The sequence below is a fragment of the Pseudorasbora parva genome, chromosome 9 (assembly GCF_024679245.1).
Source record: "Pseudorasbora parva isolate DD20220531a chromosome 9, ASM2467924v1, whole genome shotgun sequence".
NCBI lineage: Eukaryota > Metazoa > Chordata > Actinopteri > Cypriniformes > Gobionidae > Pseudorasbora > Pseudorasbora parva.
The window spans coordinates 34,645,085-34,668,948 of record NC_090180.1 but is presented as its reverse complement, the minus strand read 5'-3'; the positions used below and the strand labels follow the sequence as shown (position 1 = coordinate 34,668,948).

At 38.3% G+C, this 23,864-nt stretch overlaps 1 protein-coding gene across 1 annotated transcript in view; it reads left to right on the top strand.

Moving 5' to 3' along the window:
* The window catches only part of insra (insulin receptor a), a 113,171-nt gene that overhangs the window by 69,156 nt on the left and 20,151 nt on the right, over nucleotides 1–23,864 (top strand). Inside the window, exons 3-7 of the mRNA XM_067452370.1 lie at nucleotides 15,484–15,805; nucleotides 19,904–20,043; nucleotides 20,532–20,676; nucleotides 20,852–21,066; nucleotides 21,159–21,285. Of these exons, the coding sequence (XP_067308471.1) occupies nucleotides 15,484–15,805; nucleotides 19,904–20,043; nucleotides 20,532–20,676; nucleotides 20,852–21,066; nucleotides 21,159–21,285 (949 nt within the window). The remainder of the gene's footprint in view (nucleotides 1–15,483; nucleotides 15,806–19,903; nucleotides 20,044–20,531; nucleotides 20,677–20,851; nucleotides 21,067–21,158; nucleotides 21,286–23,864) is intronic.

The following is a 23,864-nucleotide window of genomic DNA, read 5'->3' as shown; positions in this document are numbered from 1 at the left end:
AGTATGTTGACAATAGCGTCTGGAATGTTTTAGTGTTTTTTGTTGGTTTGGTAAGTGTGCCTGTTTTTTTTACCTTATTTAGCTCACAAACATTGGCTGTGTTTACACTTGGCATTAACATGTGATCACCGTGAGACAATCAACCAGATTGGATCATTAGCAAATCAGGACACGGCGCATTTACATTTGTTCATATTAAGTGGCTTCTGTATTCGGATAACCAATCTAATTTCTATTTCCCACACAATATTTAAATTAGGTCTGTGGTGCTTAAAAGGCAGAAACTTCAAAAGGCTTCGTAGCTTAAAACAACTTTCACTTTAGCCTCTATCAATGGCAGAGCACACAGCACAGGCTTTTTGTGATTTATTATAATATTTAAAGAAAACTTGCATCATCCAGATTTGAGGTTATACTGTGCAATGACTATACTTACATAATTGGGACATTAATAAACATGTTGAAACAATAAAAACATAGATAAAAAAAAAATGCAAACTGTAATTTTCTGTCAAAACTGCGTCTGTCCATTATTTTCCAACAGTCTTCAGAGAGACTGGGCGGAGATTTATATGATGTTGCCCTCTCAATGTAGATATGAAGGGTGTATTGCGTGTACATTACACTGAAATCCGATCACAGTTAGTGCTGTATGACCAAAAATGTATATCACAGTATTTTTCTAAATTATGCCAGTTTTGCGTTATATGACGGTATTTTTTTCTCCATGCATGACAGAGTGTTAACCACATTTTATACTGATTGAGAGAGGAAATACTGCATTAGATATACTAGAATGCCCTATTTTGCTGTCATGACGAGTAAATATTGTAGAAAAATCCCACACTAGAGTAAATACAGAGTTTGCAAAATCCCACAAAATGCTGTGGGGAGTCAACAACCAATAAAACACAGACTGCACATTCATTACAGACACATGAATATTAAAGTAAAGTTGAGGGCAACTCTAACCCTGTATAACAACAAACTGCCAAAACTAGGGAGAAAAGCAGAACATTTAAAAGGTCTAAGGAGATTTTCAATACATTTAAGAGCAATACAGTCTCTGAACAAACTACACACATCAGTTTAATACTGAAAGAATAAAGGCATTACTTGTCAGTCTGCATCGATGTCTTTTGTGTATCAGAATAATCCATCATGTCATCACGGTCATGATCAGACTTACGATTGTATCAGTGTCCTCATTTGCACATATTTAACTTGAAGAAGATGTGATTAGATGTGTGAGCATAGTTAGTGCTGGTTAATGTTTAGTGCACTAGACTAGATGACAGTATATGAAATATGTCCATTAAAAAAAACTTAAAAGCACATATCTGATCTATCTCCATGTGTTGAGCTTTGTTAAACTAATGGCAGCGCTCTGCACAACTGTTCTCTTGCGGTTCCTCTTTGTATTAATTATGCTTTAAGTGCATTGTTAAAATATGCTAATTAAATGCAACGATAGACTTCAAAATAGTTTTTTTTAGACTTCCCTCTTACAAAATATCTGATTAAAACAAGGTTATTAAGGGCATTTAGAGACTCTAGCATTGTTTTGGCTGTGTGCTTCGGGAAGTTTTCCTACTAAATCTCTCTAGTGTGAAGCTGTGTGATGCCTCTCAGACCTTGCTTAATAAAATGATTGTCCTTCTGGGTTGTTTTTCTAGTTCTGCACAGTAACTTGTGAGCTCTGAGAGGCCTTCAGGTGCTTTGTCTCCTTGCTGACTTTGCATCTCAGAGACTTCAATGTTAATTTTATATCCTTCTTGAGGGTGAGGGAGCCTCAGAGGTCTAGAGATAGTTAATTTGATTTTATGACTTGGTTTTGCCCGGTCATGCACTTTGAACTGTGACATCTCCCTGTAGTCATGTCATGTGCCTTTCTAAATTCAGCATCTGTACTACATAGTTTTGTAGAAAGAAATTGAGTTTAATTGGAAAGTAAACACTCTAAAATCTAATGTAAATGAATAATTTTGTTTTAGTTTTACAGGGATAGTTCTTTAAAAAAAAGAAATTTGAATCCGGTACTGCGGTGGGCTAGTAATGTTACCTGTGTTATGCCTGAACACAGACTATTGCAGCAAGCCTATTACTCGTTGTTATCAATCTAAATGAATCTACTGTGAAACATGGAAGCTTGTTAGGTTGTATCACTAGTGCAGTGTCCGTTCTTAGAGCATATAAGCCATCCAAGCATGAGGCGCGCCGCTTCTTGAGACTCCTTCCTTTATTAGAGAGAAGAATATGTTCAGCCCCCTCCCTCCGAAGCTTCAAATATTCTGTGTTGGTAACTACCGAAGCTTCGAAGCTCAAAAAATGGTATTCGGACCAGCCCTAAAATGTATATAATTCAGTGAGACACACAGAGACAGAAATGGCTATTTGGCTATTTGATTTGCGATCGAGTTTCATTTCATTCATTTAGTTTGGACTCATTTCATGGATCCTATTGTACAACTATTTTAAACATTTAAATACACATATCTAATTGTAGAAATTGTGTAAGATGTAGTATTTTTGTTGAAAGTAGCCTACTCTTGAATCTTGACAGTGTTGATTTCTGAGAGACGCAAGAGAGCAAGGATGTTTACGAACACACTGTGATCACTTCATTCATAGAATTTATACTCATTCATGTATCATAACGTAGGCCTACAACATGTAAATTTAGATATCAAAGAGTATAAAATGTGTATTATGTAGTATTTTAGATGAGTGTAGGCTATGGCCCCATATATGCAAAGAAATGGATAAGTACATAATCAAATTCACAAATATTACACCATTTAACATTACCAAATATGCATACTAAGTTACTAAAACTATCTTTGGCATAGAAAATATCTATTGTTGCTTTTAGTACGACTATGTTACAAAGTTGGGAGCACTAAATGATATTCAAATTCACCTTACACACTTTTAACAAGAAATAAAGCACATAAACATTAGCTGAGATTACCATTGCCATAGTGTGTGTTGTTGTACCAGCCGCGACGTCGCAGAAATAGAAACCGTCCGGCTTGGGTCGGGTAGCAGACCTCTAATTACTTTCCATCGGCAGTGGAAGTGAAGACTACCACTCCCCATGATTCCACTCTCATTCACGCCGTCATCAAGCTATACCTTTGTCAATGTTTTGAAAAAGCGACTGCTAGCGGTGAAACTTGCATACTATGCCTTTAAGCAAGATAACTGGATAATCCTTAAGCAGGATAACCAATCATCATCATTGATAATAAGAAAAAATAATAATGTTTCTTGAGCTACAAATCAGCAAATTAATGATTTCTGAAGGATCATGTGACACCAAAGGCTGGAGTAATGGCTTTGCCATTACAGGAATAAATTAATTTTTAAAATAGAAAACAGATCTTTTATATTGTCATTATTTCACATCTCTGTTTGATTGTATTTTGTACATAAATGCAACTTTGGTGCACATAAATACTTACCGATCCCAAACGTTTGAATGAGTTTGTGTTGTCTTAAGGTTTGTACCATAAGCCAATATTAAACTAGGTTTGTGCTAAGGATTTGCATGATTAGGTTTGTGAAGCTTGTTAAAGAGAGAGTTCACCCTAAACATTTTAATTCTGTCACCATTTACTCATCCACATTTTATTGCAAAACACTCTTTTGTGGAACACAAAAGAAGATATTTGACTTGATTTTTTATTTTTGCATGAACGATCCCTTTAAGGATAGGTGTGCTGTTACTTTTCTAAGTGATACACTTTTCTTACTATATTTATTTTTTATATCAAGGACCAGAATGTAATAAATAAATTATAAATGATCAAATGTAATAAATAATACAACTTTTTTTTTAAATAAATCCTTTTGACTTGGTCCAGTAAGCAACAACCTAGAATACCCTAGCAACTGTGTTTTGCATAGGCAAGCACTATTCAGAGAATCTCTTCTGCAGAGATTTTTTTTTTCTTTGTTTGTCAAACGCGTCCAGGTCAATTTGCCAGTGTATTGCCGTTGTGACTACCCTGCTTTCCCCAGAGATCCCTACTCTTTCCAAGAAATCCTTTCACCAATTTGTTGAATTATAGGGGCCCCTTACTGTAGTGAAGTCTTTGAGATATGAACCTTGAAAATTCTCTGACAAGTGCACAAAGCAGAGTTTAATTTCATAAACGGTGCTGCCTACAATATGTACATGATGTTAATAAGAAAAGACATGGTTTGAATACACGTACATACATATACTTGCGTGTGATTGTTTTGATCTCAGCACTGAATATTTTGGCTTTCCAAGGAGGAGGAGAATCTCTTAGCCTTTGACCCATTTAAAAAAAAAAGCATTTTGAGAGCTTGTTTGTTTTTCTTCTTGCAGTTGTTAAGGTGTCTGTTTGACTTTTCATGGGTGTTTATGGGCACTGTCTTTTTGGGTCCTGGTTTCCCCTACATTTCCTAACTGAATCAGTTGTTTCTGCATGACTGCACAAAATGTCTCTGGTGCTTTTCTATCTTTGATGTCTGTTAAAATAAATATACATGCCACCTCAGTGATAAAACTTGTGCAATCGGATGGTGATTTATTCATGGTGGAGCAGCGAGTTTTGTAATCCTATGCACCTGGGAACGCACTGCTCGTGGTAAATAACATGATTGTATCCTGTAAATGAAATGTCATATGCTTAGTATAATAAGTATAATTGCATATTTAATTTAAAAGGGTGATGAATTGAGAAATTAACTTTCTCTTTTGCTTTTGATATATAAAAGGCCATGGTAATATCCTGTAAGTTTCAGAGCTGAAAACGTCTTTGTTAGTCAAAGAAAAGCTTTTATAGACACCAGGCCCAAAAAATTATCCTGTTCGCAGCTTAACGTCATCGTGTGGCGAAACACCGCCGCTACAGAATAAAAAGCATGTGTAGTTCAGTAGCCCCATCCACGGACGCATGGAGCCGTTCGGATTGCACTAGCCAGCAGCAATAAACATGCTGAAGAATACAGCAAGATACTGCGCTATTCCTGGTTGTGGAAGAACATAGTCGCTTGCTGACGTGGAAAAGTCATGGTCACTTAATTTCACTGTGGAATCGTTTGTAAACGAATTTCAGGTCGATGCTGGTTTTGCAGACATTTGATATTAAAACACAAAGCGATTTCCTTTAAATTGGATCCGACAGGAGGAATGGTGCAACACACTAATGTGAGTAAAATGTGTTTTTATATATATATATATATATATATATATATATATATATATATATATATATATATATATATATATATATATATATATATATATATATATATATATATATATATATAAATAATAGTATTGAATTGTTATAGATAATTTTGCTTGTTTAAGTGTCTAACAGAACATACCTTTAGCATGCTGGACTCAGACATGCATGGGCCAGGGCTCGCAAAGCCCAACGTCACGGGGCTGTGTTTTCCAGACTGGCTACCAAAACGTAAGCCCGTCGGGAGGCCGATGAATCTCATAATATTCCTTTCTTGTTCTGCGCCATTCTCTCTCTGTTGACTTGACATTTGAAGGGTGCGCACTCACGGTTTGTGCTTGTATCAAATGATCATTTGGGGTTTATATAATACAAAAAATCGCGGGTGGATGAGAAATAAATAATTGTGTTTGTTTGATAGAGACGTAATTGAATCATTCTGGTTGCCGCTTTTAAAACAACCCCTCCGTCATGTGAACTGAACTGATAGGGGCAATGATATGACAGGAGCTGAAGCTAATTAAATATGCAAATCTTATCCAATCCTAGCCGTCGGCGTTTACTTCCAAGTCTCCAGTGGGTCACACCCATCAAAACGCAGCGTTTTGGGGAGAGCCTCAAAACCAGTGTAGAAAATAGCCTATTAGTTATGTTTTTGAATCACACAAATGTCATTAGTTAACCTCAGACAACAGTATAAAAACATGATAATATCCCAATTTTAATTGAATTATTTAAATCTGTTTAAAAATAGGAAGATTTATTATAGCTTTATAGTTAAAATAGTCTTGTATTTTATCTCAAAATAAAGGATGTCATTTTATTCCACATGGAAATGAGCCGAAATAAAGCTGCTTCGTTATTTTAATATGCTATATAAGTAATAACGGCCCATTTCAAATGTTTCCTTGCTTTTCCTCTTTTATTTTTTGGAGTGGTGATGAAATATATTAAAACACTGACATTTTGGATGACACTTAAGATCACACGAGAAACAATTACCGTCTGAATAGGGCTTTATGTGTGAATTACTGTTATTACTATTTGCGGTGGCAAAGAGCAGATTGTGAGAGCGACTTGCCAACGTGTCAGACAGCAACTGTCATAAAAACAAAAGTTGTACTCTTTAGCCCTTCCTTTCCTTCCTGTGGTACAGTGTGTTTATAGACTGAGCTGTATGTGATCCATGTCCAACGAGAGGACTGCTTTTCCTGGGGTCAGATTCTGTGTCTTAGCGTCAAAGGTAAATACTCGCTTCCTTTCACACACCTCTCGTCTCTTTTTCACACACACATATACTCTGCATATCCTTAATGGAAGTTTATCTTCCCATCTCAGGTGTTTGCGCACAGGCCTAGGTGACGTTTATGCTCGTGCTGAAATTAATTGAACTGCTGTTGAGTGTACAGACACAGCACGTTGTTCCTGATAAATGAGTCACATGTGGTGACCCAGATCCAGCAGACAGACACCTAGAACATGAATGAATGAAAGCTAATGAGCATCGAATAATTCTGCCTAGTCACACTGCACACAGAGAGACAGAGCATTAAAGAAATTAGATTTCAATATATATATATTTCATATTTTTTAGGTATTCAGTTATATTAAGTATTATATATTTTATTGTTTATGTATTTGCTCTGTAATAAAGGCATGTTTTCACACTGTTTTTTTACTAAATCAGCAAAAGGAAAAACAAATTGGAAATGGCCAAATTGTTCCCAGGCTCTCCCAAGATTTTATATTTTTTAATGCTGCTCTTCATTCCGCATTGCTCGGTTTGTTGTTAGGATGGCAGACAGTTAAAAAAATTGCCTCAGCCTCAGTTGTCTAACAGCGTTCGTCAATTTCAACATGATGGCCAATCAGATCAAAGAAGGCGGGGCTTAATGTTCATTGAAGATGAGTGTGCATTCCACTGCCACGCTTTTAACTTTTCCAGTGAAAGAGTGTGTGCGTGATAAGATATAATTAGCTAAACATTCAATATTTGACAACTATACAATCGTGACCCGCAGTAACATAGTTATGCAAACTACTTTATGTAATTTTTGAATGGAGAATATTGTTTAAATTGTTTAATTCATAACTGATGACGAGAATTTGTTTTTAACATTTTTGACCTATTAGACATAATAACGAGTGAATGCGTGTATATTTTTAAATCAAATATTATTTGCATAGTTTAAATGATTATTTCACAACTATATAGTAATAATTAGACCTATACATTATTTTACTGTTCTTATTTCTTCCCTTTCAAAACTTTAATTATTTAATTTCTTTAAATATATCTCTCCCCTCTCCCCTCCAAACACACACACACATTCAAAACATGTTTATGGTATAAATACAGTACTAATTGACAACAGTGCTCTGGACTGCAGACTGACATCTTTCCCGAGCAGAAGAACACATTTTTCTAACTCATGTAGCAGTGTTTCCCCTCCCCTTGTCTTTCTGCCCAAGGTTGCAGACATGTGATCAATGAAGGGTTAACATACAGTGGCTCTGTCTCACAGACAGCACAGGATATTGAATGGCCACCTTCTACAGCCAGCAAACGCATTGGTTAAGGTTGAGGGTGGGTCTGTAGTTGAGGCTGTTAAATGGACTGGATCCTCTGGATCAGGAGTCGCTGTGCACTCCATGTGTCTATTTGCTCATATCCACTTTCAACAGGAGAATGAGGGGAAGGAGGGAGGGAGAGAAAATAGGGGCAGAGGCAATAGGGTTTTTCAAAGAATAGACGATAATGAATTTTCACAGAAAGGCATTAGAGGCAACAAGATTGTTTTTCTTACGGTTCACAATTCTTCTTAATTTAACGTGCTTTCAACTGACACAAACTTAGCGCCTCCATTGTTGTCACTTGTGCTTACACACACATACGCACACGTTTTCCCTCTTTTTCATGGCAGGCGGTAAGGTGGCCCTCCCTAGATTGTCCTGTATAAGGGACAGAGGGTAATGTTGTTTTGTTCTTGAGTTGGCTGACCTGGTGTCACCTGACATTGAAGTGAACAACAACAGCTAGGCTACACACTTGCCGGACTTGTTATATATTATATATATGTACTAAAAATCTATGTGTGAAAGGCAGCTCTGTTTAGCACCTTTTCAGTATTTCGAAAGATGTATTGAAGGGCTTAGTGGAAAAACTGAGAATTCTTTTGAACTTGCATTTGACTCCATTTTAGCTGCTCGGGTTACTGCCAGCATTCTCACTTTTCATGGCAACTTTTTCTTGTAAGCTCTACATAAATTCACTTTTTTTAGCAAGTTTCAATGATCCCTTGCTTGTCTGTCAAGTGTGTTTGAAAACTTCAAAGAATATTCCAAGCAAGTTTTAGGTTGTTTGCCTAAAACACTGAACACTTTTCAGAGGCTTTTACATGGTGTTAAAAGTCAGCCGAACACTTAATTGTCATGCACAATGCAGATCCGGAGATTTCTATTCCCTCATCTTGTTGTGTCGTTGTCATGAAAGTAGAGGTGTCTGCTGACCTTTCTTTGGACTAAACTAGCTCCAGAATTGTGTTCGACTGAGTTGTGGTGTTAACATCACTGACGAGAGCCAATTTTCCATTAACACACACACACACACACAATCACAGACACACACTTTCCTCTCTCTTTTTCTTAGAACTCTGGGTGTCTTAAGGTGAATCATTATTATATCCTTCCCTTATGCACAGCCCTAATGGTGTGTGTTTGTTTGTTTACATTAGGGTTGTGCAAATACAATTGTATATTGTAGATTTGTTTAATGTTTTTTAAAGAAGTATCTAATGCTAACCTAGGCTGCATTTGTCATTTAAAAAAACAGTAAAAATATTAATATTGGGAATTTAAAATAACAGTTTTCGTGATGCAAATCTGAATTTTCAGCAGCCATTACTATATTCCTCAGTGTAACATGATCCTTCAGAAATTATTCTTATATGATTTGCTGCTTAAGAAACATTTCTTATTTTCAAAAAAAAATCTGGAAACAAACAGTGATAGATTTTTCTGGATTATTTGATGAATAAGTTCAAAAGAACAACATTTTATTTGAAATTGTTAATCTTTTGATTAAATGTCTTTGCTAAGTGTTCTTTTATTAATTAAAAAACTCCTTGAGTACAATATGTTGTTATTTGTTAGAATTATTATTTTTTACCACACAAGAAAGGGTCTAGTTCAGGACAGTTTGTAAAATGGCATATGGTACAGTGCCCCAACCCAAATACAATGATATTTATGAATTAATAATTCACAATATAAAAAAAAAAAAAAGTTTCCAATCGAAAATAATGATTACAATATGTACAGCAGGGCTTGACATTAAGCATCTTCATATGCTTGTCCTTTGGACAAGTAAATCATTAATTCACTTGTCCAAGTAAAAAAAAAAAGTTCGGTAATTTTGTGTGTGTGTTGTAACTAATTTATTCTGAAGCAATATTCTCACCAGTGTTCAATCAGCTTTGACATATTTAAAACTGCATATTTGTGAATTAAAAAATAAAATATATTTTTTTATTGAATCATTTCAAATTTGTGGTATTTTTACCTTTTATAAAGGGCATTTCCACTAGCCTGACAAGCCAGACCCACATCAAGATGTTTGGTCTGGAAACTTACCATAGACAGGGCTCAATCCGAGGGGCGGGATAAACGGTTGTCTTTCAAACTCCCTCTGCACGCGATAGGATAGAGCTACAACCAACCAGAGCAACGAAGGTGAAACGGGACTCTTTGATAGATTAAACATTCGCCGTATCCGGTCAGCAAAACTCCGAACACATCTTCCCTTTTTAAGAATAACTTCAGTGCCTTTCACTTCTTTTCTCAGAGAAAAGCTTAACTCCAGGTCTTCCAGAGTCACATTCAAAGCTGATTCGAAAGACCGCCGTTCACCAGTTTCTGTGTTTACTAGAAGCATGCAAGCGCAACTCGGCCGTCGTCATTATGGCCCCGCCCACCGACTCTATACCCGATGTGATCGGCCCGACAAGAGTTTGGTTTTTACTGCTCAGAAGGGTATTGAGAGTTGCTAGACAACATTCACGGGCAGATTAGATTTGCTGGCGCTAGGGTGCGTCTAGATTTCTAGGCTACATTTCCCCCCTAATCTTATTAAATATAGGCTATGCTTCAGGTTTCATTTTATATTGTAAAATTTGATCAATACTTTTGAATTCAATTAAAAGACTATAAGGGCTGTTAACAATAACATAATAATTTACACTGAAAAATTACAACTGCATTAAATAATGTTTTGAGATTTGTAGTTTTGAATAGACACATAAGAAATGTTGGAAAGTATGTTTAAACATGAAACTAAACCAGGTGGCCGTCTTTATGGTGGCAGCCATTGAGTCGTTCATTCAAACGATTCATTCAAACACTGAAGTAACACACTTGTTGCTGTGGGACGCGTTACGGTTCTGCTGTGTGTGAACGATTTTCGCTGCTGAAATGGAACTAAAGCACTCAATATTGCATCTAAAATGTAAAATGTAAGTGACTTTAAGTGAATATTAATGTCAGTGAATGTTAATTTATTGTTTATGAAACTGTCATTTACATTTACATTTACATTTAATCATTTAGCAGACGCTTTTATCCAAAGCGACTTACAAAAAAGGGGAGAGTAATAGAAGCAACGGAACAGACAAGGCCAAAAACCTGTAAGAGCTGTAAGAAATCTCAATTAATTAGCACAATACACAACAATTTTTTTTTTTTTTTTTTTTTTTTTTTATAAAGACAGACATCTACAACAAAAACTCACGTCCGCAAAATGCCGAACACTGGATTTTGATAGCTAAGATAGCTACAACCCATTAGGACTAAGGCTGTTGCCCCAGCTGTTGTCGTTAATGCAGATTCAGTGGCCCAATGGGTTGGTTTTGTATTCTAGCTAAACGCGCAGCAATAGCCATCTACAACAAAAACTCACGTACGCAATATACAGAACACTGGATTCTGATAGTTATGATAACTATGTAACATACCCGCCTGAAGGCACAAATCCGGATGAGAGACTTAGATATGATCCAGGAGTGTGCGCTTTTGGTCGTTGCTGTGGTGATCAGTAAGTGCTATTCTGTATTGGTCAAGTGCAAATGGAAAAGATGTGTCTTAAGATGTTTTTTAAGAATGGCTACAGACTCGGCAGCACGAATTGAGATCGGCAGGTCATTCCACCAGGTAGGAACGGTCCAGGAAAATGTCCGTGAGAGCGATTTCATGCCTCTTTGGGATGGAACCACGAGGCGCCGCTCGCTCGCAGAACGCAAGCTTCTGGAGGGTGTGTAAGTCTGAGCAAGTGAATTTAGGTATATTGGTGCAGAGCCAGAGGTTGTTTTGTAGGCGATAACTAGTGCCTTGAATTTGATGCGAGCAGCCATTGGCAACCAGTGCAGTTTGATGAAGAGAGGCGTAACATGCGCTCTCTTCGGCTCATTAAAGACCACTCTCGCCGCTGCATTCTGGATCAGCTGCAAGGGTTTGATAGTGCATGCTGGAAGCCCAGCCAGAAGAGCATTACAATAATCCAGTCTGGAGAGAACAAGAGCTTGAACCAGGAGTTGTGCAGCCTGTTCTGATAGGAAGGGTCTAATCTTTCTAATGTTGTATAAAGCAAATCTGCAGGACCGGGCTGTTGCAGTAATGTGGTCAGTGAAGTTTAACTGGTCATCAATCACAACTCCAAGGTTTCTTGCTGTCCTTGATGGAGTTATGGTCGATGATCCAAGCTGAATGGAGAAATTTTGATGAAGTGCTGGGTTGGTTGAGAAAACAAGTAATTCTGTCTTTGCAAGATTGAGTTTAAGATGATGCTCTTTCATCCAGTCAGAAATGTCTGTCAGACAGGCAGCGATACGAACACTGACTGTAGGATCATCTGGTTGAAATGAGAAGTAGAGTTGAGTGTCATCCGCATAGCAGTGATAGGAGAAGCCGTGTTTCTGAATGACAGAACCTAATGATGACATGTAGATGGAGAAGAGAAGTGGTCCAAGGACTGAGCCCTGTGGAACCCCAGTAGCTAGATTATGAGACTTAGACACTTCACCTCTCCATGACACCCTGTAGGACCTACCAGAGAGGTAAGACCTGAACCACTGGAGAGCAGATCCTGAGATTCCCGTCCTCTTAAGTGTTGACAGGAGGATCTGGTGGTTAACTGTGTCAAAAGCAGCAGACAGATCCAGCAGAATGAGCACTGAGGATTTGGAAGCTGCTTTTGCCAGTCTCAGTGCCTCAGTTACCGAGAGCAAGGCAGTCTCAGTCGAATGGCCGCTTTTGAAGCCGGATTGGTTGTTGTCTAGGAGGTTGTCCCGTTCAAGAAACGTAGAGAGTTGATTGAACACAACTCGCTCAAGGGTCTTTGCAATGAAGAGCAGAAGGGATAACGGTCGGTAGTTTTCTAAAAGTGCTGGATTCAGAGAGGGTTTCTTAAGCAGTGGGGTTACCCGAGCCTGCTTAAATGCTGTGGGAAAGGTGCCCGTGTGAAGAGAAGTGTTGACAATGTGAGTGAGTGCAGGAGTGATTGAAGAAGAAATAGCCATTGTGGGCGTCATATAAAAGCAGTGTCATTTTCAGTTGTGATGCTATTCAGGAAACAGCTTAAACGCTTTAGTGTTGTAATTTCTCCTCGAGAGGCTGCACGAGCGTCAACAGCGCGACCTTGTTATCGTCAGTTCATTATATATTATCATCCACTATCGATCCCCACTTACACTAAATTAATGCACAATCATTCTTGCATTTTGGTGATTCGCTAGTTATTTTTTGTTTTTATCAGGCTCTTGTCCGTCGGGCAAGTAAAATTCTTTTTCACTTTTCCCTTCAAAAAATCCACTTGTCCCGGACAAGCGTTAATGTCGAGCCCTGTATACTACTAATCTGTGCTGGTTTAAGAGAGGGAGATTGTGGGCGAATTCAAAACTTGCACAAGCGCATTCATATGTGCGTTTAGTGCATGCTCCAGCTAGCCATGCATGGTTTATTTTTAACAGGCTGTCTCAGGGACAAGCTTGCAGGTCACGTTGTTAGAAAGAGGCCAGTAAAGTCACATACAGTTATTCCAGAGGAATGTGTAGATCACTACATATTCTCTTCCCTGCACTACGGAAGGACCTCTGTGACCCTCTAGATCTTCCTGTAATTAGGGTTTTTCCTCTTTCTTTCCTTTGCCTGTGCCACACATGACCTCTGTCTCTGGGTGAAGAAATATGTAAACACTGACTTCAGTGGGAGAGAAGGACTTACAAGACGACTCTTGTCAAACAACTGGCAGCAGCGTGGTGCTCTGTGTAGTGTGAGTTTATAGAGTTTTGTGTGCTTGTGTATGACGAAAATAAAGAGCACATAAAATGCAGAGGAATGTTGTTACACCATTTTAGGAGCTTCTTATCAGAGTAGGCCATTTTGTCATTGTTTTAATATTTACAATTGTAACCTAGTGTTATGTCAAGTAAGGACATGCCTGTAGAGTTGAGTTACTGAGAAAACACTTAAAGGCATATTACAACTGAAGTGTTGACAGAGTTTGTCAATTTCCACAGAAAATAATCAGGCAATTTATTCTTCAGCTGAGATATGGTTTTAAAGTTTGCATTTAAATTAGAAGTCTCTGCTCCACTCCTCCTCTGTTTCCAAAGAATACACTTATTCTAAACAAAAAGCTCTCCCATCTTCCATTGGTTGGACAAACTGATAGTGCCACTCCAAACTCTTGGCAATAGTTAAGCCTGTGTTCTTGTGCGGGGCTGATCGGGGTGGTTAAACAAATTGAATGTGTTTATAGTGCCTGAGTGTTTACACTTTGATCGAAAATCTATCTACATATGACTTCCTTAAAGCTCTCACTGCAAAATAAGCAGGAATAAGTGGAAACATGACACGCTTCAGCTTGAAAAACTTCTACACGTTATCAACGAGATTGATGAGGTAGAAACCTTTCAGCTCTATTAAAAAAATACCTGGTTATTTTCACATAAATTCCACAAAAGGATTCCAGGAAGAGACACATTGTGCAAACCCAACCCGTAGGAATCGCATTGGTTCACCTAGAAAAGTAGCCTCACCTCACTTCAGGGCAAAATACATTGCACTAAATAATTTGTTAATTTGATATTGTTCCTTTTAAAGCCTCTGGTTACTTTGCCACATCATGTAAATGTGTCTTCTGTTATTTTTATAAACTGATGTCAATGTTCTTTTTTTAAATGGTTAACAGATTCTGTCCTGATTTTGAGCCTGTGGAATTACACATTTAAATGTGTATGCCTACAGTCATAATTTAATCAACATAATTATTTATGATTAATATTATTGCTGATAATATTCGATATTTCCATTCTGATAGATGCATTTTTAATAACCCTTTCAAAATAAATTTATTATTTTAGCTTCCTTTTTTTGCATTACTTACAGGGGAAAAACACTTTTAGTGTGTTTTCTATCATCAAAAATATTTTATATTAACACTATATTTTTTCCTATTGAAATTCTGGAATAAGTGTGTAAACCTGCATTTGTTTTCTTCACGCTAAACCATGCCCCCACTATCAGGGATGGACAAAATTACTTGAGTACTCGAATGCGACCGCGACAATCGATCAAAAAAAACGATGATCGCCCTGACTTTAAAAAATGTATTGTCTCTTTTTTGGTTATAATGGCATTTTGGTCGGTACCTGAGGTCTGATTGGTTCGTTTTAGATAGCACGCCTTCCAGACAGGCGAAATGAAGTGAAACTGGATTTTCTGCAGATGCAAGTTGTAAGATTACATTTATGTTGTCTATATCTGATGAATCTCATATAGGATGTGTTTGGTTGAGTTTTTTAATCCGTTTGCAAAGCTCTGCAGCGTGGTGTTTTTTCCTAGTTTCAGCTCAAATACAATGCCTGACATTACTGAGACATAGTCATTTTGGTTTAAGATGCTTCTCTTTCAAAATCATTGCATCATAATCTAGCTCATTTTTTCCAATCATATGTTCATGTTTTCATGTCATGTTTGTAATTGTCAACATTAACAATATTTTTTTTATCTCCTTGATGGATATGGCCCACCCCCACACACTAGAGGACTTGTTGTTTGAGACCTATCAATTATCGAAATGAATAATTTACTAAAAATGTCCATCCCTACCTACTATATGAATGTACTGCATGTCACTGTGAATGAGAGGCATCCGTTTTTTTCCTTAAAAGAATGTCTCTGAATGTAAGCTTTCTCTCTCTCTCCACAGCGTGTCCACCCTCATGCAAGCACCGGGCCTGCACTAAACACAACCAGTGCTGCCACGACCAGTGTCTAGGTGGCTGTTCGGAGCCCAACTCATCGCGAAAATGCGTGGCCTGCCGCAACTACATGCACAATAATATCTGCGTTGAAAAGTGCCCGTCTGGTTTCTACACCTTTAAAGGCTGGCGCTGCGTCAACTTCAGCTTTTGCCAAGAGCTCCACAATAAGTGCAAGCAGGGCAAAGGTGACTGCCATGAATACGTCATCCATAATGGTGCCTGCATCCCCGAGTGCCCTTCTGGGTACACCACTGTAAACTCAACTACGTAAGTAACCCACTACTTGTACACTCTCCACTCAATGAACACGCACAAATACTAGTCCACTCGTGCCCAAGTGTCCTAAAGGGTACTTGAAATGGTTTGTGTGTGCATCAGGACCCAAATAAGTGAAATCTTTTGTGTAAGAAGTTTGACCTAGAGAATACCTGGGTCATTGGGCCACTCTGTGCCTCATTTAGTCTATGAACTGGATGATATAAAGTAGACTGATTAGTTGCTTGCATTTCCTTTTGTTACAGAGGACTCAAAGTTGTTCATATGTCGTGACTGGCTGTCCATCCCTGTTGACAAAAACAGCTTAATTCAGCCTGGTTTTCTTGTCTTAGCTGGTTTAAACTGGTCTAGCTGGTCTTACAGTCTGAAAAGTACCCAAAAACAACAGGCTAGACAAGACTGACCAGGCTGAAGGCCCTGATATACTTACAGTGAAAGTCTTTTTCATTTTTCAAGGTGTAAAAAAAACTTAGAAATGCCTTTGCAGCAGTTTACTTTTAGCAAAAATCATGATGCCGCCCACACTGCCAAGAGTGGCATTTAGACGAATATGTAAATATGTTCTGCGTACTTGCCTCACAATAACAAAATAAACGTAACAAAAATGATAGTGAGAAAGCAGCTGTTAAAGGACAACTCCGGTGAGAAATTAACCTAGGGGTAGTTAACAGATGGTTAATGAGTAGATTGTTCTCTGGGATGCGTTTTCATGAAAATCGAATGTAAAGAGTTTTATCTTTAAAAACAGATTAGCTTATAACGCTAGTCTATGGGGCACAGAGTAGACACAGGGTGGTAAAATTAAATCGCTAGTTAAAACCACTAACAAGGCTCAAAATAGCCTCACACTAACCCGGTAGCATAATGAGGGTCCCTACATGCAAACCGAAGCATTGAGAACTTTGTAAGTGTACAAACAGTTTAATAAGAGTTTAATCACAGTTCATCACTTAGAACAGCGTTCGTGACTCGATGAGTCGAGACTGTTTTCCAAGATGGTGGCTGTCCGTGAACGCGTAAGGCACTATGTTTATAAAGTATCTTCTTATTAAACTGTTTGTACACTTACAAAGTTCTCAATGCTTCGGTTTGCATGTAGGGACCCTCATTATGCTACCGTGTTAGTGTGAGGCTATTTTTAGCCTTGTTAGTGGTATTAACTAGCGATTTAATTTCACTACTCTGTGCCCCATAGACTAGTGTTATAAGTTAATCTGTTTTTAAAGATAAAACTCTTTACATTCGATTTCCATGAAAACGCATCCCAGAGAACGATCTACTCTGTAACCATCTGTTAATTACCCCTAGGTTCATTTCTCACCGGAGTTGTCCTTTAAGAAAGCATCTGATCATAGTGATGTGGAACATTTTCACATCCAAGAAAGCAGAACCCAAGAGTGCCCCTACCTATAATGTAACAGCCACAGACCGATTGTAGTTCGAAGGTGTTTATCAGCCGGGACATACTTTTTTCTGGAAAGTTTTTGTTTTGGCAAGCTGTCTTGAACTCCAAACGAACTTAGTTTTTGACCTGATTTTGTTCTAAATTATGTCACACCAGTTCGTTCTTTAATTTTGTTAGAAGTATAGCTGGTCCTTGACAAACCTGCTAAGATCTGCAAACCAGCTGGTTTAGGTCGCCTTTTAAGCTGGGATTGCTTGCATCCCTTCTGTTTGTCTCATTCATGGAACAGGAACAATAAGTGAAGAAAAAGACTGAACCGCAAAGATGGCTTAGAGAGATCAGGGCTGTACTGACCTCAATCGACTGTCTGAGAACACAAAGGTTCATTTAGGAGAGAGAGTGTGTGTCAGAAAGGGAGCGTTGTATGCTAATGAGAGGAAGTGTGTGAGTTTTAAAGCAGCGCTGACCTAGCGTGAGGCTTGGCAGTGCTCTTTGTGCCCATTTAAAGTCTTGAGTAGAGAGGACTACGACAGACCACTAACCTCTGTTTTATAGAGTTTTTTAGAACGCAGTTTGTTTGTTTGTGGTGAAAATATAGGATGACCAGTGTCTCGTGGTTTATTCCCTCTCATGCTATTTCTATACACATGCATATCTATACAGAAGGATGGACGATTGGTCACATAAATGTTTTTTTTTTTCCATATCCTTACAACAGTTGGTCTGATTTCCAGATATCACGTTGGTCCATCTATGATCAAACACCAGTAGAAACTCTCAAAGGAAACAGCAGAGTATACAAATAAGATGTATGACGCATACTTAAACATGCCAAAATAATATCCTTGAAACTTTTGGTGTACATGTATACATTTTTTCCCCAAACAATATTAGACACTGATAAAAAATAAAATACATCTACTATAATTTGATTAAATATTAGTAACTATGTATGCTATTTGCAGAATATATAATTTTGAATGGCTGTCAATTAAAACGTTCTCCATAGAGTATGGTATATACCCAATACCCAATATTCTCCATACCCAAATTATGTTTTATTCTTCTGAGGAACTCATCCTTTCACCTTTGTTCTCCTTTGTCATTTTGTCAATCTGCAAAAAGCATAAGAATAAAAAACTTATCATGAAAGGAGTATAGTGTCTATATGACTCATGCACTATATTCACTATATTCCAAGGCCACACAGTAGCTTTGTGTTAGAAACTTGAATTTAAAAATAAAAATGTAAGCTACAACCATACTTCTTTATTAACACCATATCAGGAGAAAGGATGAGAAACTGAAATTTTAATTTTTAAGTTTCACATTCATCATGATGCACCATGTTTTTTTACGTGCAAACGCTTGAAAGAGATTTTCAAGATATTTTGTGGATAATGAGTTCTCAGACGTAACTATTAAACGGCTTCACATGTTGTATGAACTGCTTATGGTACATTTATTTATTTTGGATCTCAGTCTGAATTGCCATCCTGTTTTGTTGTCTCGGAATATAAAAATATTTGATTAAAGCAAAACTAAGGTGAATAAATGATGACAGAACTGACAGCATAATGCATGTTCTGCAAGATAGGACACTTCTATCTCTTTTTCTAATGATAGTCTTGCTTCCCCTCTGCCAGTATGACCCCTGTGCTGGGCAGTTTGGGTGGACTGTGGGAATTCAGACAGCAGACACACAAATCACAGAGGCTGGACAGACAACAGTGCAGTGGTCCAACCTCACACCCTGTGTTGCCGCCCTTGGTTGCGGTCTCTGCGCGTTATCCGCGTCCATTGAGATATCAGGAGTTTCGACACCCGTGTCCTCATCGGCTTGTCTCTCTCTGTCTGTCAGATGCATAGACTGGGAGCGCCGTCTGGCTACTGACAGATAAACGACTCCGAGATGAATCCTTGCTGCAGGGAGACACGACATACTGGACTCTCTGATATGTCTGCTGTAAGGATTTCACCCACGCACCAGCTTCCCTTCAGATTAGCTGGATAAAGTGCAGCACATTCCGTTCTTTTTGGCGGGTACCAAAAAGAGTAACAAGGTGAAAAACACAGCGATGACCCATAAAGGAAATTACTTGAGCTTTTTCTGATCAGAAGTTTGTGCACATTTTTGGCACGGCTTAAGGTCTGTTATTATGTTGTGACACTAGTATGATTTAATACTATGAAAACTACGCCTCCATATCCTTTGTTTTGCTTTTGGATTCACACTTTATTATAGTTGTCATACAAATTTGCGTAGCATAGTTTATCCGGAAACAGTGGCGCAGAAAGCATCCTGCACAGAGGACAAACAGTTCCTCAGTCAGTCCCGACTTATCTACAAAAACAATCAGTGATTAAGTTGTGTCTCTGGCACGTCTGAGAGAATGTCTCATTCATCCTTGATTGCACCCTCGGCCTGCCCTGCAAGGTCGTCCACGTCCCCGCTCCCACCGAAACAGCGCTGGCACTTTGCGCAACAGGATCCATGTCCTTGACACAAACAATCAGTTATTGTCTTAATGCTACATATTTGACTCAATGTCAACGAGAATAGATGCGCTCCATCATATCTACATTTCTTTGTGTTCATTCACAGCACGTGCAGATGAATGACTTTTGTTTGTCGTGCGGCTTTGTGTACATGTGAATTTTTTTTTTTTTGTTCTGTACCACAGGTTAAACTGCACTCCTTGCGCTGGCCTCTGTCCTAAAGTGTGCATGGGGCTGAAGACAGTGGACTCAGTCACTGCGGCTCAGGCTCTGAGAGGATGCACTGTTATCAACGGCAGTTTAGTCATCAACATCCGCGGAGGGAGTAAGAACAAAAAAAACTCTCTAATACAATTTCGCCTCTTTGTGCGGCATAGAAGGGCATCTTTAGTATTCACACAGCTCTCTGGAATTCTTAGTCCTGATTGGTTTATCAGTATTCTGCAAATGTTTTTATAAAATGACAACTAAACTATACAATTGGCTGTTGTCTGTGGCAATCATATATTCAGTATATATATATTTATACTCTTGAATTACTAACAGATTAATAATTTGAAAATAATAATAATAATTATTATTACTAATTTTGATTATTATTTATTTGTCAGTCATTCAGAAGTAATATTAAAAATAATTTGTGAAATAACTATTTTGAATTGACTGCATACCACCTTGGGTGTGTGTTCGCTTCCAATAATTAAATGTAATCAAAATCAGAAACCTATACTTTATTGTACCTCATTATACATTTTAAAAGTGTGCAGACTTTGAGATTTTAAACTTGCTCTTCCTTTCCCCTCTCCCTGTTAGATAACATTGCTGCAGAGCTGGAAGCTAACCTGGGGCAGCTGGAGGAGATCACCGGCTACCTGACTGTGCGACACTCATATGCCCTGGTCTCTCTTTCTTTCCTTCGCAAGCTCCGAATTATCCATGGAGAGATGCAGGAAGTCGGGTATGAGTCTTGTTTTTATAAGATGTCTAGGTTTTCCTTATTTTTCTTTAATGAAACTGTTGGCTTTCCATTTGGGTTGTCAGGTTTTGTTTGTCGACCAAAATGATACCATGTCATCTTTCTGTTCCTTGCTCTTCCCTTGTCCTTACTCGTCTGCTGTTTTCTTTCCCGTTAGGAATTATTCATTCTACGCTCTCGATAACCAGAACCTGCGTCAGCTGTGGGACTGGACCAAACACAACCTGACCATCCAGCATGGTCGCATGTTTTTCCATCATAACTCCAAACTCTGCATGTCAGAGATCCGGAAGATGGAGGAGGTGACTGGCACGAAGAACCGCCAAACAAAGAATGACATTGTCTCAAAGACCAATGGAGATCAGGCTTCATGTGAGGAGGACATAACTTTGCATTTAATGTGATCTCATGTGACTCATGTGATCTTTGAATAAATCTGAACATTGTTGTTGGTGTTTCACCAGGTGAGAGCAAGGTTTTGAAGTTCACACAGATTCGCACACTTTCAGACAAGATCATAATTAAATGGGAAGCTTTCTGGCCGCCAGATTTTCGAGACCTCCTGGGATTCATGGTTTTATACAAAGAAGCGTAAGTTACTTTTTTTTTTTTTTAAATGGTCCCTAAAGGTGCACTATAGAGGATTTTCTTTAAAAAACAAAACAAAAAAAAAACAACGTATAGACTCATACAAATGTAATGCCTTTCAATCATTACTTATGGTCCACTAGAATTATGCAGTGGTGTTTGTGTCTACAGAGACAATGACCTGTGTCTGTATTTTTAAATCTTCCTCTTTGAATTCCCGTGCTCTGGACATTTTCGGATTTCTTTGGCCAATGGGTGTGTCACCCCCAGCCAATAACGATGCGTGGCGCAGGTGAAGGCAGGACTATACTATCTGTGTCTGAGGCTTGGGAATCTCCGCTAAATTGTTGTGTCTCGACACTCAACACTCCGTGTTCACTGCTATCTGTAACTTGACAGATTACTAGGCATTGTAATTACTTTTTTTATGATGACGTAATTAGTTTATTAGCGATTACAGCCAGTTATCATGAATGATAATTACAATTACAGCCAATCATCTATCTATTAGTGTAACTGTTCTTTCATAATGTGCAAATAATGCTGTTTATACATGATAAACACAAAATGTTTAAAAAATATTTGCAAAATAGCTCATCTTTCATCTTCCCGCTGGTATTCTCGAGTCGGTTGAGCTGCGTGTGCAACTGATAAATCACCTCAGGGTAGATGGCTTGGTGGTGCTCTACCCGTGATTAGGGGCCAAGTTTGAATGTTGTGTTTACAAACAGTAACTGAAAATCCATTATAGTGCACCCATGATCAAGGTAGACCGCATATAATGTGTTGTAAATGAAATTGAGACTTTAAGGGGTTAAATGTAGGGGAGAGCAGGGCACAACCTAATGCTTTTTGACTGTCTCAGTTTGTGTAAATCCACTTGGGGTTTAGAGTATTTATTTTTTCCCACATTAATTGCACACGTGTAGTACAATTATCTTGTTTTTGTTTTTGAACACAGTGTATACTTTTTTTCTTGATTTACCCCGAAAGAATGGAAGCGAAATGTGACAACATGCCGCATGAGGGGGCAGATTAGCCTAGAAATCTAGACGCACCCTAGCGGCAGCAAATCTAATTTGCCGCGAGTGTCGTCTAGCAACTCTCAATTCACTTCTAAACTGTAAATGCTAAACTCTGGTAGGGCCAATTGCATCGTGTATAGAGTCGGTGGGCGGGGCTTAATTTAATGACGGCTGAGTTGCGCGTGCGTGTGCTTCTAGTAAACACAGAAACTGTCGAACGACGGCCTTTCGAATCAGCTTTGACCGTGACTCTGGAAGACTTGGAGTTAAGCTTTTCTCTGAGAAATTAACAAAGAACGGCACTGAAGTCATTCTTAAGAAGAGAAGATGTGTTCTGAGTTTTGCCGACTGGATACGGCGAAATTTTTATCTATCAACGAGCTCAGCTTCACCTTCGTTGCTCTGGTTGTATGTAGCGATATCCAATTGTGTGCATGGCGTGCAGAGGGAGTTTGAAAAACAACCGTTTATCCCGCCCCTCGGATTGAGCCCTGTCAATAATGAGTGTCCAGACCAAACATCTTGATGTGGGTCTGGCTTGTCAGGCTAGGGGCAGATTGTAACATGAGCAAATGACAGCTTATATCTGATCTGATTCTTATCTGATATAATCAAAAAAATATCGAAAACAAACTAAAATATTTTGTCAAAAAAATACAATTATTAACTTTTTGAAATAAAATATAGGCTTTTTTATTATTAAAGGGTTACTTCAGCGATTAGCATATGGCTTTGTATCAGTAGAAACCCTGGAGTATAGTCAAATAAATGTGCTTTCCCCCCTTATATCTCCCTGAGACAAGAGATTTATGCATTTTATTTCTGGAAAAATTCCTCCTATGATGCAAATTGACGATATCATAGACTACAGCCAGCAGAGGGAGCCATTTCCGCATGTTTTGAACTCACGCATGGGGGATGGAGATCACACTCAGAGCTCAGCTGCAGGCACTCATTTAAACGGAGCTATGGTGAGCAATGTAAGTCTTTTAACTTCTCAAATTAATTTCTATGAAAGTTAAGCTTGCAAAGGCACGAACTGAAACGCGCCAGACTGAACTCACGTTGTGAATGTATGCCGCGAGTGTAGTCTCGATTACCTCAGCTCTCATCACGAGAGTTCATTACCTCATTTATCTGACTCCTGCAGTTAGTGCTGAGTGCTGTGATACTCGTGCGGTGACTCACTCATTATATTGAACAGACACGTTCAGTTTTTAATTGTAGTGTCTTCTCAAACTCAGTCACAGTAATCCAGTTGGTTGCTTTGGGAATGGCCTCACAGGTCAGCGAAGCATTCTGGGAATTGTAGTCTTTCATCCCCATGAGACAAAAATACATTTTCTGTCTTTTCTCAGTCTAGAAAGCACCAAATTCAAATATAATTTCACATTTCTGCTACATTGATGATCCAGTTTAAATACAGATTCATCTTCCCAGTGCTGAAGTACCCCTTTAAAAATACACATATTTTTTATTTTGACAACAAACACATCACTAATACAGCTCTACAGCATAGTTAAAAAACAGAATAATAATGAATAATATCTGAACATT